The sequence below is a fragment of the Silurus aristotelis genome (genome assembly GCF_946808225.1).
Source record: "Silurus aristotelis genome assembly, chromosome: 20".
Lineage (NCBI taxonomy): Eukaryota > Metazoa > Chordata > Actinopteri > Siluriformes > Siluridae > Silurus > Silurus aristotelis.
Window position 1 is genome coordinate 17427826 of NC_139593.1, and position 22115 is coordinate 17449940.

The 22115-nt window shown below is 36.9% G+C and overlaps 2 protein-coding genes and 1 long non-coding RNA gene across 4 annotated transcripts in view; 1 reads left to right on the forward strand and 2 right to left on the reverse strand.

Moving 5' to 3' along the window:
* Positions 1–22115, reverse strand: part of LOC310715822 — a 182163-nt gene that overhangs the window by 74357 nt on the left and 85691 nt on the right. The window lies entirely within an intron of this gene.
* Positions 751–1869, forward strand: LOC310715580 (uncharacterized protein). The gene is made up of 4 exons (XM_083522094.1): positions 751–822; positions 1029–1300; positions 1335–1508; positions 1593–1869. The coding sequence occupies exons 2-4, from the start codon at positions 1219–1221 to the stop codon at positions 1796–1798; spliced, it is 462 nt and encodes a 153-aa protein (XP_083378220.1). The 5' UTR covers positions 751–822; positions 1029–1218; the 3' UTR covers positions 1799–1869.
* LOC310715792 (uncharacterized protein) lies at positions 6923–9877 on the reverse strand. Of its 2 annotated transcripts, XM_083522494.1 has the most exons (6): positions 9787–9877; positions 8508–8944; positions 8384–8453; positions 7987–8054; positions 7732–7775; positions 6923–7028 (listed from the first exon to the last, which is right to left on the reverse strand). In XM_083522494.1, exons 2-6 carry the CDS (start codon positions 8934–8936, stop codon positions 6977–6979), a joined length of 663 nt encoding a protein of 220 aa, XP_083378620.1. In that variant the 5' UTR covers positions 8937–8944; positions 9787–9877; the 3' UTR covers positions 6923–6976. The 2 variants fall into 2 exon arrangements, with proteins under 2 accessions (XP_083378620.1, XP_083378619.1); XM_083522493.1 differs by having other exon boundaries at positions 8384–8944.

Here is a 22115-nt window from a genome sequence, read left to right on the forward strand (position 1 = left end):
CATCTCTGGAGAGACCTAAAAATAGCTGTCCACCAACGTTTACCGTCCAACTTGACAGAACTGGAGAGGATCTGCAAGGAGGAATGGCAGAGGATCCCTGAATCCAGGTGTGAAAGACTTGTTGCATCTTTCCCAAAAAGACTCCTGGCTGTATTAGATCAAAAGGGGGCTTCTACTAAATACTGAGCAAAGGGTCTGAATACTTAGGACCATGTGATATTTCAGTTTTTCTTTTTTAATAAATCTGTCAACAATTCTGTGTTTTTCTGTCAATATAGGGTGCTATGTGTACATTAATGAGGAAAAGAAATGAACTTAAATGATTTTAGCAAATGGCTGCAAAATAAAAAAGAGTGAAAAATTTAAGGGGGTCTGAATACTTTCCGTACCCACTGTATATACACACACAACCTGGAATTGTCCGTATATGGAATAAATACACATACAGGCGCACACACACAAATTATTGCATTCCATATACGGACAATTCCAAGTTATGGATGTGAGCAAGCATAGTATTTGTTAGAATATTTTACATTAAACCTGGTTTAGTCATTATCATACAGATACCGTGGCATTTTATTTACATAGTAAATGCGACGAAATTTTCCACTTTCCATGGAATTGCCATATATTATTGTCCCTGTACAGTATATTGAATGAGTGCTGTATGTGGCTTCATTGTCATTTGTTGTTTGTGTTTGAAGGCCACAATAGCCCTGCAAAGACAGTTGCAGAGCCTGGAGTTCATGATAACTGAAATGGCAGTCACAGATGATCAACTGGAGGGCTGGATCACTGATGTCAATGAGTGGGCAAAAGGTATAATGTTCAGCTTGATATACTGCTTCCACCCTTTGAATTTCTTATCAAGCTTTTGTTTGTTGCAAATACACATAGCCTTGAACTTGTAGTGTACAAAGCCTTATACAGTAGGGTAGCCACTAAGTTGCAGAAAATAATGTTTAGGCTCACTGGCCCATATGCCTGAAATTAAGAAGCAAATTTCCTACTTCTTTTCCTATCAGGGACAACATCCTCAACTGATTCTGATGTTGCTGCTGTGGCCAGACGAATTGAGGAGCTGGTCACCAGTATTAAAAGGAGATCACAACATCTTTATAAAGACAATGATGGCTGCAAGGATCGTGCCCGGATACGCAGAAAGATCAGGGGGGAAAGGAGCTTTTAAATTCTGTGGTGGTTCAATATAACGCCATGGTTCCCAATGCAGAAAACCTGGACTTGGACACCGTTCTTTCCGATGACATCATTTGGCCATGGCAGCTTCCACACAATGGTAAGTCCATTGACGATGTTTTTATGTATTACAGACTCTGTAGGTCTAAGGACAAAAAGGAAGGCATTTGACATGGTAATGGCAGTAAGGAGGCTTAAGGAGGAGAAGAAGATTCTCATTACTGAGATGGAAAAACATTGGACATCTCTTTGCACCCGTGCAGACACCCTGAAAGAGATGTCATCCCAGCTTTGCAGTAGCACATCAAGTATGTTACACTTGGCATGCATTATATTTACCAGTATGTTTCTAAAAGTCTGTAATAAAGTTGTTTTTAATCCCTGTATATAAGGTGAGATGTGGGGCCTGAGTAAAGAGGGAATCCAAGGTCTACAGAGCTTAACCAAGAAGAACACACAAGCCATCAACAGAATACGAAAGCACACAAAGAACTGTTATTTGCAAGTTTTGACTGGAACAGAAGTAAACTTGGAAAGTGATTCAGATGAATACAATAGTGACTCTAAACTTTCAGAAGATGAAACAGAGGATGTATAATGACTAACTTTCAAGTGTCTTGTCATGTTCTCCAAGTCTTTGTTAAAGAAATGTATAGATTGGCAAGAAGATCATTGTAGCACCTGGAATCTTTATGTTGAAATTCAATTCTGTTTATCACATACAAAATCAGAGTACAACATGCTGTAAAATGCTAAGTGCAGTGTCTAGTCTAAAACCAAAGACTTCCTTGGAATGTACCACTGAAAGAAGCAAAGATGCTGTAGAACAATAGTTTTCAATCCTGGTCCTGGCGACCTACTCTGCACATTTTGTGTGTCTCCTTTATTTAACACACCTAATTCAGATCATCAGCTCATTAGGAGAGAGATCCATGAACTGAACTGAGTGTCAGATAAGGGAGACATACAAAATGTGCAGAGCAGTGGGTCCCCAGGACTAGGATTCAACCCTGCTCGTGGGGACCCATTTTCCTGCAGAGTTTTGAATCAAACACACCTGAACCAGCTAATCAAGGTCTTCAGGGTCACTTGAAAAGTCATAAGCCAGGTGTGCTGAAGCAGGTTGGAAAGGAACTTTGCAGGACAGTGGGTCCCCAGGAGTAGGGTTGAAGACCCATGCGTGTAGAATGCTCAGCCAGATAATTGATAAAATGTCAGCATGTGGCACAGATTTTGATACAGGGGATGTTAACAAAGTTGTCTGTCAAATTTGAGACCTTCAGCTACTTGTGTGTTGCCAGGAGGCTGAGCCAAAGTAGGGATGTGCATCTTAATAACTGAGTCTGATGCGATACGCATCTCACTGCATAGCCTACAATGCGATACATTAAAGATACATATGAACAGCTACCGATGCGATACGATTCACCCCTTTAGGATGCAGTGCAGTCCGATGCAATGAAAAAATATGATGCTATGCAATATAATATGGTACACTCTTAAAACAGTTGTGTTAAAACAACACATTTTGTGTCTAGTTCTTCTTCTTCTTCTTCTTTCGGCTGCTCCCATTAGGGGTCGCCACAGCGGATCATCCGTCTCCATACCACCCTGTCCTCTATATCTGCCTCTTTTACACCAACTACCTGCATGTCTTCCCTCACCACATCCATGAACCTCCTCCTTGGCCTTCCTCTTTTCCTCCTACCTGGTGGCTCCATCTTCAGCATTTTTCTACCAATATAATTCATGTCCCTTCTCTGCACATGTCCAAACCATCTCAATCTCGCCTCCCTCACCTTGTCACCAAAACATCCTACATGTGCTGTCCCTCTAATAAACTCATTTCTAATCTTGTCCATCTTCGTCACTCCCAACGAAAACCTCAACATCTTCAGCTCTGCTACCTCCAGCTCCACCTCCTGTCTTTTACTCAATGCCACTGTCTCTAATCCATACAACATCGCAGGTCTCACCACAGTCCTATAAACTTTCCCTTTCATTCTTGCAGATACTCTTCTATTACAAATCACTCCTGTCACTCTTCTCCACCCACTCCACCCTGCCTGCACTCTTTTCTTTACTTCCCTAACACACTCTCCATTACTTTGCACTGTTGACCCCAGGTACCTGAACTCCTCCACCTTCTCCACCTCTTCTCCCTGCAACCGCATCACTCCACTGCCCTCCCTCTCATTCACACACATGTACTCTGTCTTACTCCTACTGACTTTCATTCCCCTTCTCTCCAGCGCATATCTCCACCTCTCCAGGCTCTTCTCAACCTGCTCTCTACTCTCACCACAAATCACAATATCATCTGCAAACATCATAGTCCAGGGAGACTCCTGTCTGACCTCGTCCGTCAACCTGTCCATCACCACTGCAAACAGGAAAGGGCTCAGGGCCGATCCTTGATGCAGTCCAACCTTCACCCTGAACCAGTCTGTCGTACCTACTGCACACTTTACTGCCGTCACACTGTCCTCATACATGTCCTGCACCACCCTCACATACTTCTCTGACACACCTGACTTACTCATACAATACCACAACTCCTCTCTCGGCACCCTGTCGTACGCTTTCTCTAAATCCACAAATACACAATGCAGCTCCTTCTGTCCTTCTCTATACTTCTCCATCAACATCCTCAAAGCAAATAAGGCATCTGTGGTGCTCTTCCTCGGCATGAAACCATACTGTTGCTCACAGATGGTCACCTCTTCTCTCAGCCTGGCTTCCACTACTCTTTCCCATAACTTCATGGTGTGACTGATCAACTTAATTCCCCTGTAGTTACTGCAGGTCTGCACATCTCCCTTATGCTTAAAGATCGGTACCAGCACACTCCTTCTCCATTCCTCAGGCATCCTCTCCCCTTCCAGAATCCTGTTAAACAATCTGGTTAAAAACTCCACTGCCATCTCTCCTAAACATCTCCACGCTTCTACCGGTATGTCATCTGGTCCAACCGACTTTCCATTCTTCATCCTCTTAATCGCTGCTCTCACTTCCTCCTTACTAATCCTCTCTACATCCTGCTTCACCAACTCCACATCCTCCAACCTTCTCTCTCTCTGATTTTCCTCATTCATCAGCTGCTCAAAATACTCCCTCCATCTTCTCAACACACTCTCCTCACTAGTCAACACATTTCCCTCTCCATCCTTTATTGCTCTAACTTGCAGTACATCCTTCCCAGCTCGGTCCCTCTGCTTGGCCAATCGGTATAAATCCTTTTCTCCTTCCTTAGTGTCCAACCTCTTATACAGTTCCTCATATGCCTTTTCCTTGGCTTTCGCCACATCCCTTTTAACCTGCTGCCGCATCTCCTTGTACTCCTGCCTACTTTTCTCATCACTCTGCCGATCCCACTTCTGTTTTGCCAATCTCTTTCCCCTAATGCTCTCCTGCACTTCCTCATTCCACCACCACGTCTCCTTGTCTTGCTTACTATTTCCAGATGTCACACCAAGTACTTTTCTAGCTGCCTCCCTCATCACTCCTGCAGTAGTTGCCCAATCATCCGGCACCTCTTCACCATCCCAAAGCCCCTGTCTGACCTCTTCCCTGAACCTCACACTACACTCTTCCTCCTTCAGTTTCCACCATCTTATTCTTCTTTCAAACCTTACTTTCCTCCTCTTCTTCTTCGCCTCCAAAACCATCCTACAGACCACCATCCGATGCTGTCTAGCTACACTGTCCCCCGCCAACACCTTACAGTCTCCAATCTCCTTCAGGTTGCATCTCCTACACAGAAGATAATCCACCTGTGTGCACCTTCCTCCACTCTTATACGTCACCCTATGATCCTCCTTCTTCTTAAAATACGTGTTCACCACTGCCATTTCCATCCTTTTAGCAAAATCTACCACCATCTGCCCTTCCACATTCCTCTCCTTAAAACCATACCTACCCATCACCTCCTCATCACCTCTGTTCCCTTCACCTACATGCCCATTAAAGTCTGCCCCAATCACCAATCGTTCTTTCCTAGGTACACCATCTACCACTTCATCTAATTCACTCCAGAATCTTTCTTTCTCCTCCATCTCACAGCCAACTTGTGGAGCATAGGCACTAATGACATTTATCATCATCCCTTCAACCTCCACCTTCACGATCATCACCCTATCAGAAACTCTCTTCACCTCCACTACACTCTTACTGTACGCTTCCTTCAGAATCACCCCTACACCATTTCTCTTCCCATCCACACCATGATAAAACAGTTTAAACCCACCTCCAATGTTCCTGGCCTTACTCCCTTTCCACTTGGTCTCCTGAACACACAACACATCTACCTTTCTCCTCTCCATCATATCAGCTATCTCTCTCCCTTTACCCATCATAGTACCAACATTTAAAGTACCAACCCGAACCTCTACTCTCCTACACTGCTCCTTTTCCTGCCGTCTCTGTAGACGCCTTCCTCCTCTCCTTCTCCTCCTTCGGCCAACAGTAGCCCAATTTCCACCGGTACCCTGTCGGCTAACGATACCTGTGGCGGTCGTTGTTAACCCGGGCCTCGACCGATCCGGTATGAAATTCTCATTTGTGATCCGCATATTTGATTTGGCACGTTTTACGCTGGATGCCCTTCCTAACGCAACCCTCCCCATTTACCCGGGCTTGGGACCGGCACTAAGAGTACACTGGCTTGTGACCCCCTAATGGCTGGGTTATTTTGTGTCTAGTTAAGCACAACAATTTTAATGTGTTGTCACTAACTAGACAAATCTGTGTTATTATTGGAACAACACATTATTTTGTGGTATTTAAACATATCTTGTGTTGTCATTTTATTTATTTCAACACAAAATCAACACACAATGACACATATACTGTGTTAAAATAACACGTGTTAAATTAAATACCAAAAAATAATAAGTAAAAATTAACACATCCTTTCTTAGAGTGTACAGTTTCCACACATTGGATTTGTACATGTGCGTCTGAACCATTATAAGACCACTTTTAGATTAATGATAGTGGATTTTGGACCCACTTACTTTTTCTTTACATTTTTAGAGCGCTGTCAGTCAAATCCATTTCATTACTAGATAGAAATTCCCTAATAAATTAAACTCCGTTCCGCATTTTAGCTAGAGCCTTGACTTTCCTGCTGCTGCTTCCTCAAATCCATTCCACATCACTCATTTAGAGTCCATATCATTTAAACTCCATTTATGCTTTATCTGACTTTCAAATCATGACACGCTTCGTTTTCTGTGCGGTTGCAGGACGTAGCAACAGTTTAGAGAGGAGAAAGCAATCTTAAAATATTGGTCACTTTCTAAATTTATATTTTACTAATAATTATACATACATAAATCAGTTTTTACCGATCCAGTGGGTAAAAAACGATGCATTTGCATCGCGAATGCAAAATCACCCATAGGGACACTATTCATTGATATGTTAACTAAACACAGAGTTAGACAACAGAGAGAATAGCCATTTTTTTCAAGAAGTAATAAACAAACAGTGATTTATTAGAACCATAATCGGAAAAACAATAAGTTCACTTTACTGCACAAGTCCAACAAAGAGATGAAGACATATTTAGTGCTATTTGAAAGACAGTAAAGGCAAACAACAAAAAAAGGAATGTACAGCAATCAAACATAGTATGAACACACATATAACATGAGCAGTGTGTGCGTGCGCGCGCGTGTGTGTGTGTGTGTGTGTGTGTGTGTGTGTGTGTGTGTGTGTGTGTGAAATGTTCATTTGAACTGCAGGTCACTGCTGTAGGAGTCCTGTGCTAAGCTCAGGAAGGGAACTGGCTGGCTGGCTCCCATGTGTCCTCCCAGGCTTTGCCACTGTAATTAAGTATAGCACATCTTACATTAGATCAGGAGAATGAGTCTATATGTGTGCACAATGTCTATAGCATTCACAGCTTATACTGTACATTTTCACAAAATCTGTCTTTCCAATTTTCTAGTTATTGTTAATTTCCTTTTAAATAGCACAAAGCACATTGCTACCCAAGTAGTAGGGCTGTGCGATTTCAGTAAAAACATTGATTTGCGATTTTAATAACATATTTGCGATTTAATGCGCAAATATGTCAAGCTTCAGCTCAAAAACTTTCCAAAAGTGTGCAGCACAGTATGTTTATTGAAAAAACAATAAAAAACATCACAAAAATTATAATGGTTTGCATTTAAACCATTTAAAATGTCCTTTTATATAGTGTCTTCTTTATATTTTTCACATTGTGTCTACATTGCAGCCTTTGTGATTAGCAAATTGCAACATAGCAAATTGCAATTTCGATGCAACCTTGATTAATTGCACAGCCCTACCAAGTAGGCATCATGCTGTTTTTACATTGTGTTACTGTTTAGGGGACAGGCTTTACCAAAGTAAGCTCTCAACCAAGACTGCCTGAAGCCAGTTTGCAGCCAATGTGTACATACTACTCTATCATCCTAGAACAACACTATACCAAAAATGCCAAAGGGCTGATGAGAAACATAGTCAAGTGTGAATGAATATGTACTGTATGTCAATACTTACCACTGAGAACAAGGCAACCAGCGCACCTTTACTTCAGCCTTATCCTACAAACACACACAAACACTTTTAAGTATAATTGTGTATTTACTTCACAAAACCATACAGACAGTAATGACATTCATGCTTTGCTGTATACACTGGTCGGGTGATGTGGGCTAAACATCAGTAGGTAAGCTATAAAGTAATATTGTACAATGAGAAGGACATGATTAATATTAGAGAGACATTAATAAAAAATATGGTTCTAAATCTGACCCCTGTCATTCTTTTGTCAACGATAGTGTCGTATTGCCACACTTTTTGCCTGCTGCATTTTCGGCACCCTGAAATGACAAAGGCAAAAAAGGTATTGTTAAAAAACGGTAATCAATAAATAAAAGTATTGCACTTGATCTGAGGCTTTGTGTATTTATATGAAACCGCAACTTATGCACTAGGCAGGGTTTCACAGAATCTGGAATCATCATTAATGTTTATGGAATAAACATCCAGTTTGCAGCCAAATTATTTACAGCATAGCACTGCTGACTGTTTGGAAGATTTTGTGTGCCTTTAAGATAGTCCACTACTTTTACATCAAAAACTACACAGTGGTTATTTAAACCATAATTAATTCTGCATAAGAGATTAGCTGCAAGAAAGTTTACTTTACCTTTTTTATTTTTTTGAGGGTTTGGTTTGGCAGTCAGGGGCTGAATTTGCTGGGGCTGTGGCTGGACCTGGAGCTGTTGAGCTTCAAAATGAGTCTGGACATGGGATGGAGAGGGCAAAAAATAGAGGTTGAGGATGACATCATCATCAATCTGTTGAGCTTCCGTCTGGGTCTGGATCTGCTGGTCAGAATGGTGCTGAATCTGCTGGTCAGGCTTGGTTGGGGTTTGGATCTGCTGGTCAGGATGGGTCTGGATCTGCTGGTCAGAGTGGTGCTGAATCTGCTGGTCAGGCTGGGTTGGGGTTTGGATCTGCTGGTCAGGATGGATCTGAATCTGCTGGTCAGAATGGTGCTGGATCTGCTGGTCAAAATGGTGTTGAATCTGCTGGTCAGGCTGGATTGGGGTTTGGATCTGCTGGTCAGGATGGGGCTGGATCTGCTGGTCAGGCTGGGTAGGGGTTTGGATATGCTGGTCAGGATGGGGCTGGATCTGCTGGTCAGGCTGGGTTGGGGTTTGGATATGCTGGTCAGGCTGGGGATGTAAAGGAGACATCTGGGGTCCTGTAATTGAGGTCACAAGTTGGCATTCATTTTAATCATACAACGAAAGGTGTTTTGAGTGTTCAGGGGAGTAAAAAATCTGTACATCATATACATGCAGTCATTTAAATAACTATGACTTAAACACTAGGAATTTAATAACTAATTGTTGAATAAAAGAAAAATAACTAAGCTGTCATTGGTGCAAATCTTATTTTTTGTAATCAATTTATTTATAAGGAAACCACTATTAGAAAGCGTATCAGTTGCATACAGGATGTAACATGTAATATTTTATAAGCAAATTGAGAGTAAGTAATAAGTAATTTTGGACACATTGATCCAAATGTAATCCGGTTTATGGTATTATGGCTGTGGGAGGCATGCATAAGCCTGTCAGTGAAAGGAAAGTTTTTTGAAACTGTACGTTCAGTCACAAAATAACACAATCTTTGACCAACCAAAATGACAACTCCAGCGTAAATCTACCCCTATCCCTACTCCTCGAATTCAGCAAGTGCTGTTGTAAGTAGAACAAGAAAATTTGATGCAACACTAACGGAATAGCAAAATGCCAGCTAATGTTAAGTAATGAGGGTTTTCTGTGCCCCTTTTATTTCAGCAATAGTCAGCTCCCACTTCGCAAATTCAGTCTATGATGATTTTCTTCATTCCTCTTCCTACAGCACTCAGTGAATCTTAAGCAACAGAAATATGGGTTGATTCACGCCGGATTGTTCTACACAGTTAGAAAATAAAATGTTGATTGTTTGACAGTAGGTCAGTATTGATGTTAATGTAATGTGCTTTAAGTTTCATATTGATTACCATTCAATTCATGAAGCATGAGTATTTTTACTTACTGCAACTTGAGCAGAAGAAACCACTCGTGACACATTCCGGTTTTTCCAGACCCCCTGCCCCCACGCATTATCCAGGCGGTCTTTGAGGCCCTCTATACAGAGGTTTGTATAGCAGGCGCTGCAGCACTTCCTGATAGCCTGGTTCTTGACCTGGCAAGCAGGGCAAGGCCTGAATTTTCGCTTTGTCATTCTGAAATATACAACAAACACACACACACAAAAGATTATTACGATATTTTAAAACATAGCACATTTAAAGCAAATAGGTTGTTATACAAGTAAAACCACAACACACACATACATTAATAGCCTGCAGGCACATTCAATGTCAAAATTAAATTAATTTAGACCAACCCAACCGTGAATGCCCTGATAGCACACGTACATCTGGCAGACATCTATTAGAAGTCTGCATTTTCATCTGCAAGACATTTGACAGATGCTGTTTGCTTATCTGCCCTACATCTCTGAGATGTCTTCTGTCAGATGTCTTATAGACCTCTAGAAGATTCTGTAAGATGTTCATGATTTAGAATGGATGTACAGCAGCTCTTTCTAAGATGTTTAACAGATGAATTAAAGAGCAGATCTTTAGCAGACCTCCAGATCTTTAGCAGACATATTATAGACGTACGTGTTCTATCTGGGTGGGCTCTCCGTTGCCCAACTATTGGACTCTTCTGCAATAAGTTCTTTATTACCGTCAAAAATACACATGTCTATGTACACAGTTACAGTTATTGAATATACGCGTGGTTGTGGGGTGCCAGAGTCCACAGTAGGAGCTGACATGGTTTAAGTTTAAACAAAGCTGTGTAAAATGTTACATTAATAATTTTATTTAAAATTATTTTGTCTGTTTTATAAAAAACATATTCATATACAAGATTAGGCAGACAAAAATTTTACTGGTTTGAGTATTTAGGTAAAAAGGTCATTAAAATATTTTATATAATAAATGTAATAAGCATTTATATTTTCTATCCATATATCCCTGGCACATTAAAGGCACTGGGATGGCTAAATGGTCTCTGGTGATCTAAAAATTAATTGAGTAGGTTATATCAGGCACAATATGAAAAAAAACTACTTACTGGGTTACCAATGATAAACTTAATTTTAATTTTAAACACCATTAAATAGCTACAGTGTATTTAACATCACCATGACCTTCCTTTACTTAGACTTGAGAAAGGTGGGACGCACGTTTAATAACATCTAGGTGAGATAAGCTTTCTATGTATGGTTTAGATGGATTTCGTACCATATTCCAAAAATGTACATAGGCTAATCTAACGTTTCTGTCTAGCATACCGCACATTTTATTCATCGTGTTCTCTATCTCTTGTAACTAGAACAGCAAAAAACAGCAGCTACTAACACAATAAATTTTCACATAATTATTTTTTATAATTTCTGATAAATTTGCAAGCAACATTTACTTCCTTGCAGTTGAGTTGAGACCGATAGGACCGATTGCTGGCGAATACGTCCACCTGCGTGATTCATTTTGCGTATATGCGAAAAAGATATCATTTTAACATCATAAAAGCGACCTTGTGGGCAAAGGTGCTTCCAAATAAACGTAAATAAATAATTTGATGATATGTGGAATATATCTCATTCTAGATTGAGTCCAAAACTTACGTATGAAAAAAAAAAATCGCAAAGGTGCTTGGGATCATCGCGCGCAATGATGTGTCACCGCTGAAGTACCTGATTGGCCAACGTGAAGTAGGGTAAGAGGCAGGAACAATTATTATTATTATTATTATTATTATTATTATTATTATTATTATTATTATTATTATTATTATTATTATTATTATTATTATTACGGTTGTTGTTACTATAATAATAATAATAATTATTATTATTATTATTTTCTACAGCAGTTTCTGTTAGGTCCAGTTTCTGATTGGATGTTTGGATCTATGTTGGGGCGGAGGATGTATGAACAGAAATGAAAACTAAACGGTAGAAAATATAATTCGATATCATTAAACTTCGTTAGTTGGTAAAGTTCTATCAAAGCATTATTACAAATATACTGGGAAAATCCCTTTTTATCAAATAAAACCGATTTGCAGCCACTGCGTGCGTCAAAATTCGACGTTAAGGGTCAGTCTGACCCATTAAAAAGTCTGTAGCATAAAACCTGTTGTGTTTTTTTCGCAAGATAATACATACATCTAGCCAAGTTATTATTATTATTATTATTATTATTATTATTATTATTATTATTATGAATAATAATGTTACGAAATTTCCACCACATACGGCAGATTCGTTGGTTGACCCCCGGCCGCGTCAAAATCCGAAGATTAGGTATTTGCATTGAAGTGTATAGGACGGCCATCTACATTGGAAAGCGACGCAAAGGGGGTACCTTCTGCCTCGGATGGCGTCGACATGCAACGAGGCAACGTCAATATGTGACGATGTGGGGTGAGACTGTGTTGCTAAACCATACAACATCGCAGGGCTCACCATAGTCCTATAAACTTTCCCTTTCATTCTTGCAGATAACCTACTATCACAAATCACTCCTGCTACTCTTTTCCACCCACTCCACCCTGCCTGCACACTTTTCTTTACTTCTCTAACACACTCTCCATTACTTTGCACTGTTGACCCTAGATACCTGAACTCCTCCACCTTCTCCACCTCTTCTCCCTGCAACCGCATCACTCCACTGCCCTTCCTCTCATTCACACACAACTTAATTCCCCTGTAGTTACTGCAGGTCTGCACATCTCCCTTATGCTTAAAGATCGGTACCAGCACACTCCTTCTCCATTCCTCAGGCATCCTCTCACCTTCTAGAATCTTGTTAAACAATCTAGTTAAAAACTCCACTGCCATCTCTCCTAAACATCTCTACGCTTCTACAGGTATGTCATCTGGTCCAACCGACTTTCCACTCCTAATCCTCTTAATCGCTGCTCTCACTTCCTCCCTACTAATCCTATCCACATCCTGCTTCACTAACTCCACATCATCCAATTTTATCTTCCTCTGATTTTCCTCATTCATCAGATGCTCAAAATACTCCCTTCACCTTCTCAACACACTCTCCTCAGTAGTCAACACATTTCCATTTCCATCCTTTATTGCTCTAACTTGCAGCACATCCTTCCCAGCTCGGTCCCTCTGCCTGGCCAATCGGTACAAATCTTTTTCTCCTTTCTTAGTGTCCAACCTCTCATACAGCTCCTCATATGCCTTTTCCTTGGCTTTCGCCATATCCCTCTTTACCTGCTGCTGCATCTCCTTGTACTCCTGCCTACTTTTCTCATCACTCTGTCGATTCCACTTCTGTTTTGCCAACCTCTTTCTCCTTATGCTCTCCTGCACTTCATCATTCCACCACCATGTCTCTTTGTCTTCCTTTCTATTTCCAGATGTCACACCAAGTACTTTTCTAGCTGCCTCCCTCATCACTCCTGCAGTAGTTGCCCAATCGTCCAACACCTCTTCACCACCATCAAACCCCTGTCTGACCTCTTCCCTGAACCTCACACTACACTCATCCTCCTTCAGTTTCCACCATCTTATTCTTTTTTCAGTCCTCACTCTCCTCCTTTTCTTCTTAGCCTCCAGAACCATCCTACGGACCACCATCCGATGCTGTCTAGCTACACTGTCCCCCGCCAACACCTTACAGTCTCCAATCTTCTTCAGGTTGCATCTCCTGCATAGAACATAGTCCACCTGTGTGCACCTTCCTCCACTCTTATAGGTCACCCTATGATCATCCTTCTTCTTAAAATAAGTGTTCACCACTGCCATTTCCATCCTTATAGCAAAATCCACCACCATCTGCCCTTCCACATTCCTCTCCTTAAAGCCATACCTACCCATCACCTCCTCATCACCTCTGTTCCCTTCACCTACATGCCCATTAAAGTCTGCCCCAATCACCAATCGTTCTTTCCTAGGTACACCATCTACCACTTCATCTAATTCACTCCAGAATCTTTCCTTCTCCTCCATCTCACAGCCGACATGTGGAGCATAGGCACTGATGACATTTATCATCATCCCTTCAACTTCCACCTTCACTTTCATCACCCTATCAAAAACTCTCTTCACCTCCACTACACTCTTACTGTACTCTTCCTTCAGAATCACCCCTACACCATTTCTCTTTCCATCCACACCATGATAAAACAGTTTAAACCCACCTCCAATGTTCCTGGCCTTACTCCCTTTCCACTTGGTCTCCTGAACACACAACATATCTACCTTTCTCCTTTCCATCATATCAGCTATCTCTCGCCCTTTACCCGTCATAGTACCAACATTTAAAGTACCAACCGTAACCTCTACTCTCCTACACTGCTCCTTTTCCTGCCGTCTCTGTAGACGTCTTCCTCCTCTCCTTTTCTTCCTTCGGCCAACAGTAGCCCAATTTCCACCGGTACCCTGTCGGCTAACGATACCTGTGGCGGTCGTTGTTAACCCGGGCCTCGACCGATCCGGTATAAAATTCTTATTTGTGATCCGCATATTCGATTTGGCACATGTTTTACGCTGGATGCTCTTCCTAACGCAACCCTCCCCATTTACCCAGGCTTGGGACCGGCACTAAGAGTACACTGGCTTGTGCATCCATAATGGCTGGGTTATTAAAATGATGCTTATGAATATAAAAAGTCATATTTTCACAATAACTCAAAATTTTCAAAAATTTTTATGAAAAAGTTAACTTTTTTTTTTATTAAATTATGGTTCTGAATATGAAATGTAATATTTCAATTAAAACAATATATTTTTTTATAAAACAGTCATTTTTTTCAAACCATTGTTTGTCATAACAGTTTTTTGCAATGAACATTTGCACTTTCGAATCCTTTTTAGTTCAATGATGCTTATGAATATGAAAAGTCATAATTTCACAATGTCTTGTAAAAAAAATTGTTATATCACGTTTTCATTGAATTTTTTCACTTTTTTTCAGTTTTTTTTATGAAATTATTCCTTTCAGTATGAAAATTTATATTTTACTATTAATTTCATATTTAAATGAGAGTCATATTTATGTCAAAACATGGTTTATCATTAATTATTTTTCGTTCACTTATTGCTCTTTTAATGATTTGTTTGTGAAATTATGCTTATGAATATGAACATTCATATTTTCACAATACCTTGTAAAAACTTGATTTGTCATTTAACATTTTTTATTGAATTTTTGCATTTTTTTATAGTTTGTCATGAAATTATTCTGATAATTATGAGAATTTATATTTTACCAATTAATTTATTATTTTAATTAAAAAAAAGGATATCTTTTGCTCAAACCATTGTTTTTCATGTTAGTTTTTCGCTTACATATTGCACTTTTTAACTGTTTTTTAATAAATTATGCTTAAAAATATGATTTAAAAAAAATCCTATTTTCTCAATAAAACTATCAAAGTCATATTTTTTGTCAAAACGTGTCAGGAATCCATCTGCCATGCCCCCTTCGGCGGCTGTCAAACCTTTGCTTCTCCTGAAGCGCCCAGCTTCAATTGTGCACACCTGGGTCTTTTTTGGCACTCATCCCCAGCTCCCATATAAACCCCTCACTTCCACTCCCTCACGTCTGTTATTTTTGGTTCATGTCGGAATGTGTTGATGCGTATCCCATTACGTTCTCTTCCTCCCGGACTCCACACTCTCCTCATGGCTGCGATTTCTCCCCTAAGAGCACCCTGGATTATACTGGACTGCTGTGTGTGTGTGTGTGTGTGTGTGTGTGTGTGTTTGTTTGAATGGTTTTCCCCTATGCTCCGTCTACGGTCGGACTATTGCGCAATCCTGTGCCACAATTCTGCCGAAGCCTCCGCTCCGATATAGTTCACGAACTTCCCTTCGTGTGCTCGGGACATTGTGGGCCACGCTCCCGGAGCGCACCACGGATATCCCCCTCACCTTTCTCATCACTCCCACGGGTGTGTGTGTTCTTTTTTTCTCATGGCATTTCCCTTATTAAAAGCACCTTTCTGTACCCAGCTTTCGCCTCTGTCCCTGCCGCATAACAACATGATTTGCATGTTTTGTTTTTCCTTCACTTTTGGCACTTTTTTAAAGTTTGTCCATGATCATATGATTTATATTTGCACAATTACTCATATTTTTATGGTAAACGTTAACATGTTTTTTTTTTTATGAAATTATGATTATGAATAGAAAATTATATAGTTTATTAAAAATAATACATCTTTTACTTAAAAAAAAGTCAATTTACAAACCATTGTTTGTCATATCACGTTTTGCATTGAATTTTTGCACTTTTAATGGCTTTTAGTTAAATGATGCTAATGAAAAGTCGTATTTTTCACAATAAATGTTAAAAACTTGACTTGTCATATAATTTTTTTATTTAAATATTTCACTTTCTTTTTTACAGTTTTCATTAAATTATTCCTTTGTATATATAAATTCATATTTTACCAATTTATTTTATATTCATATGAAAATATTCATATTTTTGCCAAACATGGTTATCATGCAACTTTTTCGTTTACTTATTGCACTTTTTTCAACGGTTTTCCATGAAAATATGCTTCTGTATATACAAATTTATATTTTACTAATTAATTGCATATTTATGTAAAATGTCCTTTTGTCAAACCATGGTTTGTCATGTGAAAGTTTTTTTTTTATTGTTTTTTAATGAAATGATGCTTTAAAAACTCATATTTTCACAATAACTCATATTTTATGAAAAGGTTAGTTTTTTATGACATTATAGTTATGAATATAAACAATGAATTTTTATAAAAGAAAGTCAGATTTGTTTCAAACCATTGTTTGTCATAACAGTTTTTGCTATAAACATTTGCACTTTTGTTAGATTTGTATCATGCCCAAACAAAACTTAATGCTTGGAGAGGTTTTCCATACAAACTACGAAGCTCGAATGAAAGAAATGCCGCTGCGTATCCTGATCAATGGGGTCGGGAAAGGCCGGCCCATTAGAATTTCAAAAGGTGACAGTTTAGTGGTTGAAGATGAGGTCGCTCTCATTTCTGTGAGTACTGCCAGGAGAACAACGGTCTAATTTCGGCCTGTTTCAATGCAGGCTTTATTAACATGTTTCTTAATGGTTCTGTTCATTCTCTCTACCACTCCAGCTGACTGTGGGTGATAGGGAATATTAAAATGGCAATTAATTGCTAAGCTTTTTGCCAAAAGATGTGTTACTTTAGAAGCAAAAGGTGTGCCGTTATCACTTTTAATCACACTAGGAATACCAAACCTAGAGAGGATCTTGTTCGTGAATATTTTTACAACATTTTTGGCATTCTCTGTCACGCATGCAAATGCTTCTGGCCACTTACTGAATCTGTCAACTATAATCAACTGGTATCTCACATTTCCTACAGGTGGCATATGTGTGAAATCTATCTGTAGGTGTTGGAAAGGTTGCTCAGGAAAAGTAAGCGCATCATGTCATTCAGGTCAATGCATGTTTGTTTTGGCACAAGTCAAACACGAATCCAACACTAGCTTGGTTGTTTTATACAGTATAATGAGTTTATAGCCTGTATGACTTTAGCTATGCTAATGTGTAACATCCCATGGTAATGCTTCACCAACACTATTAAATCTAGCTTAGGCAGAGAAATTTTCCCATCTACATCTCTAATGATACCAGCAAAATCTGATTTACATTGTTTAAAAGCCCAATATTTCATGTCCTCCTCAGTAGGCTGACTCTGAAGTATTTTTGAGGTCAATATCTGGTATATTGGAGATATGTGTCTTCATTGGGATCTCACGTATTTGAATGTACTGTGTCCAAATCTACTGGTTGTTTTGCTGCTTCCTTAGCTACTTTATCTGCTAACGTGTTTCCCAGAATTTCCTCTGAATCACCTGTGGCATGTCCTTTAACCTTAACTATGGCCACTTTGGCAGGGAGTTGAACAGCATTTAAGAGGTCGCTTATGAGATTAAAATGTGCTATGGGCTTTCCATCAACTGTTTTAAAGTGTCTTTGCTTCCATGTTTTGGCAAAATCATGCACAACACCATAAGCATATTAGAATCAGTGTATATAGTTACTATTTACCTTCAGAAGACTGACATGCTCTTGTAAGTGCAACCCACTCTGCAGCTGGTGCAGATGTGTATGGTAATGGTTCAGCTTCAACTATTTCATCAGGTAATCTTACAACCACATATCCACATAAATACACATCAAAGGGATTTTAACACAATCTATCTACCTATAGGCAATCCCCCTCTTCCAGGGCCGTATCTAAAAGATCGGGCCTACAAGAGGTCTCTTTTTCAATGTGTTTAAGGCAATCATGTGCGTCGTCAAAACCATCTAAGTCAATAAAGTCTAGCAGATCACGCAGCGCTACTACAGCTGAATGCGGCTGAGATGAAGGCTTAATGGTTACATTTTCTGTCACCAAGAGCGTGATTTCATAACCAGATCGTGCTGTCATATCTTGTGTGTTGAAGGTTATGTAAAATAGATTTTACCTGATGTGAGGTGTCCAGTATCAAAGGATGTGACAGCACCGTTTTCTCAGCATCCCTGACCATCAGAGCCGCAGCAGCCACTGCATGCAAGCATGAGGGCAACCCTTGTGCTATGTTGTCAAAATTTTTGGAAAGAAACACAACAGGGCGATATCTGTCACCGTGTTCCTGGGCTACAATCCCCGCAACCGTACCACCACGTTCGTGCAAATGAAGGTAAAAAGGCTTAGCATAATTCGGAAGACCTAGAGCTGGAGCAGACTGTATAGCCTTCCTGTATTTCTTAGTGAAATTTTGGTTGTGAGTATAAAATGTAATATTTTAACAAAAACAATCAAATTTCTACTCTTTCAAACCATTTTTTGTCATCACTTTTTGCGATGAATATTTGCACTTTCAATGGTTTTTAGTTAATAAAAAGTCATAATTTCACAATAACTTGTAAAAAGTTTACAAGTAGTTTATCTATTAATTTCATATTTATAAGAGAAAAGTAATTTTTTTGTAAAAACATGGTATATCATGAAACCTTTTTTGGTTTATTAATTGCACTTTTAACAATTCTTAGTGAAATGATGCTTATGAATATGAAAATTCATATTTTCACAATAACTTGTAAAAACTTGGTCATTTCACGTTTTTCATAGAATTTTGCACTTTTTAACATTTTTTTCATTAAATGGTGCTTATGAATATGAAAATTTGTATTTTCACAATAACACATTTTTTATGAAAAAAATATTTTTGTCAAATTGTGATTTGTAATTTTTGTTTTTTCCTTCACTTATGGCCCTTTTCTAAAGGTTTTTCATGATCATATGATTTATATTTTTACAATTACTTGTATTTTTATGGTAAAGGTTAATGTATTTTTTTATGGACATGAAAATTCATATTTCACATTTCTAAAAACTCTAATATTTATATGAAAATGTCATATTCTGGTCATAAAATGATTTGTTATATCATATTTCATTATAAACAATGTCATGGGCAAGTGCATGCTTTATGTGCAAATACGCTTGGTTCGAAAAACCACTTTCTCTTCATCCTAGAAGCCTGAGACTTGCAAAATCGGATTTTCAGCAGCTAAGAAGCTCATTCTAACCGATTTTTTTTGCAATAACTAAAATATGTATATAAAAATTTTATAATATTTTTTATAAATTTTCATGAAATTGCACTTGAATATAAAAATTAATATTTTCCTAATAACTAACATATTTTTTCTATAAACGCATATTTTTGTCAAAACTATTTGTCATGTTACCATTGTTGTTCACTTATTGCAATTTTTAAAGTTTGTTTTATATAAAAATAAACTATGCTTATGAATATGATAAATCAATAACTGTCAAAACCCTTTTATATATGAAAACAAAAATATATGTTCAAAAATAATTTTTCATGTCATGTTATTTCATGTTATTTTTCGTTCTTATTGCAATATTTATTGATTTTCTATTAAATTATGCTTCTAAATATCAAAATTCTTTTTTTATCAAAACATGCTTTGTTAGGTTTATTTTTTTATTTTTTTGTATTATCAATTTATTACATTTATTTCTACAATTGTGCTTATGAATGATTTTTAATTTTTTTTTACTTTTGAAATAAATCTCTTTTTTTATGAAAAAAAGGCATATTTTTATCCAACGATAATTTGTCATGACACATTTTTTTCGTTTACTTATTGCACATTTCAACAGTTTTTAATGAAAATTTGCTTTTCAACATGCAAATTGATATTCTCCCAATAACAATCATATTCTTATAAAAAAAAAGTCATTGTTTTCATACCACCATTTATCATGTAACATTTTTCACAACTCATTTTTTATGGTAATGGATAATGTACTTTTTATGAAATTAAGATTATGAAATGTAATATTTTAATAATTTATTTATTTATTCATTTATTTTTAAACCATTGTTTGTCATCACGTTTTGTGTTGAATATTTGCACTTTTAAAGTTTTTAGTTAAATTATGCTTATGAATATGAAAAGTCAAATTGTTTTTAATGAAATTATGCTAATGAATAAGATAATTTATATATTCAAAATAACATTTTTATGAAATTATGGTTATGAATATGAAATGTGATATGTTAATACCAACAAAAATGTTTTTCATAAAAGAAAGTCAGATTTGTTTTAACCCGTTGTTTTAACATTTTATCATGAATTTTTCTGATGAAAATGAAAATGTATTTTTATTTAAAACCGGATATATTTTTCTCAGACCATGGTTTTTAATGTAGGTTTTTTGCTTGCATGTTAACAAAAATATGACTTTTACATAAAATATGATAGTCATTATGAAAATATGAATTTTCACATTCAGAAGCATATGTTCATGGAAAAACCTTTAAAAAAAAGTGTCTTTAAAAAAACAAATAAGTGACCATACAAATCATGTTTTGACAGAAATGACATTTCAAGTGAAAATGTGATATTGTGAAAATATGTATTTTCATATTTATAAGCATCATTTAATGAAAAAAACCTTGTGCAAAAGTGCAATATGCACTTTTGTATATAAATAAATATGTGCTGTTGTTCCGTTTTCAAAAAGTTAACTTTTTTTCAATGAAATTATGGTTATGAATATGAAATGTAATATTTTAATAGCAATGTTTTTTATAAAAGAAAGTCAGATTTGTTTCAACCTATTGTCATATCAGTTTTTGCTATGAATATTTGCACTTTTTAATGTTTTTTTAAAGAAAATATGCTAATGAATATGAATCATTTCAAATTTAACTGGTAAATACTTGATTTGTCATTTCACATTTTTCATTGAATTTTTGCACTTTTAACATTTTATTATAAGATTTTTCTGATGAATATGAAAATTTATACTTTCATATTTTTATTTAAAAAAGGGTATATTTTTCTTAGACCATGGTTTTAAATGTAAGTTTTTTGCTTGCATATTGCACTTTTTGCACAAGGCTTTTTCATTAAATGATGCTTATAAATATGAAAATTCATATTTTCACATTATCACATTTTCACTGAAAATGTCATATTTTTGTGAAAACATGATTTTCATGGTCACTTATTTGTTCCTTTATGCAACTTTTTAAAGGTTTTACCATTTTTCCACTTTTAACGTTTTTTAGTTAAATTATGCTTATGAATATGATAATTCATATTTTCACAATAACATATTTTTATTAAAAAAAAGTTAACGATTTTTTCATGAAATTATGATTTTAAATATGAAATGTAATATTTTAATAAAAACAATAAAAAATTTATAAAAGAAAGTCAGATTTTTTTTAATCATTGGTTGTCATATCACTTTTTGCGATGATTATTTGCACCTTCAACAGTTTTTAGTTAAATGATGCTTATGATATATAAAGTCATAATTTTACAATATCTTGGACAAACTTGATTTTTTTGCACTTTTTAACAGTTTTTCATTAAATTATTCAGATGAATATAAAAAGTTAATATTTTTAATAAAAAATGTTATATTTTTTTGCTTACATATTGCACTTTTTAACAGTTTTTTTTGTTTGTTTGTTTGTTTTATGAAATGATGCTTATAAATATAAAAATAAATTTTTTCACAATATCTGTCAAATCTTTTAAAAAAAAGTAATATTTTTGTCAAACATGGTCATTTTTTTGTTTTTTATTCACCTATCGCACTTTTTTTTAAGGTTTTTCATGAACATATGATTTGTATTTTCACAATTACTCATATTTTTATGGTAAAGGTTAACATATTTTTATGAAATTATGATTAAGTAGGAAATTTTATGTTTTAATACAAACAATACATCTTTTTTTTTTCAACCCATTGTTTGTCATATCATGTTTTGCG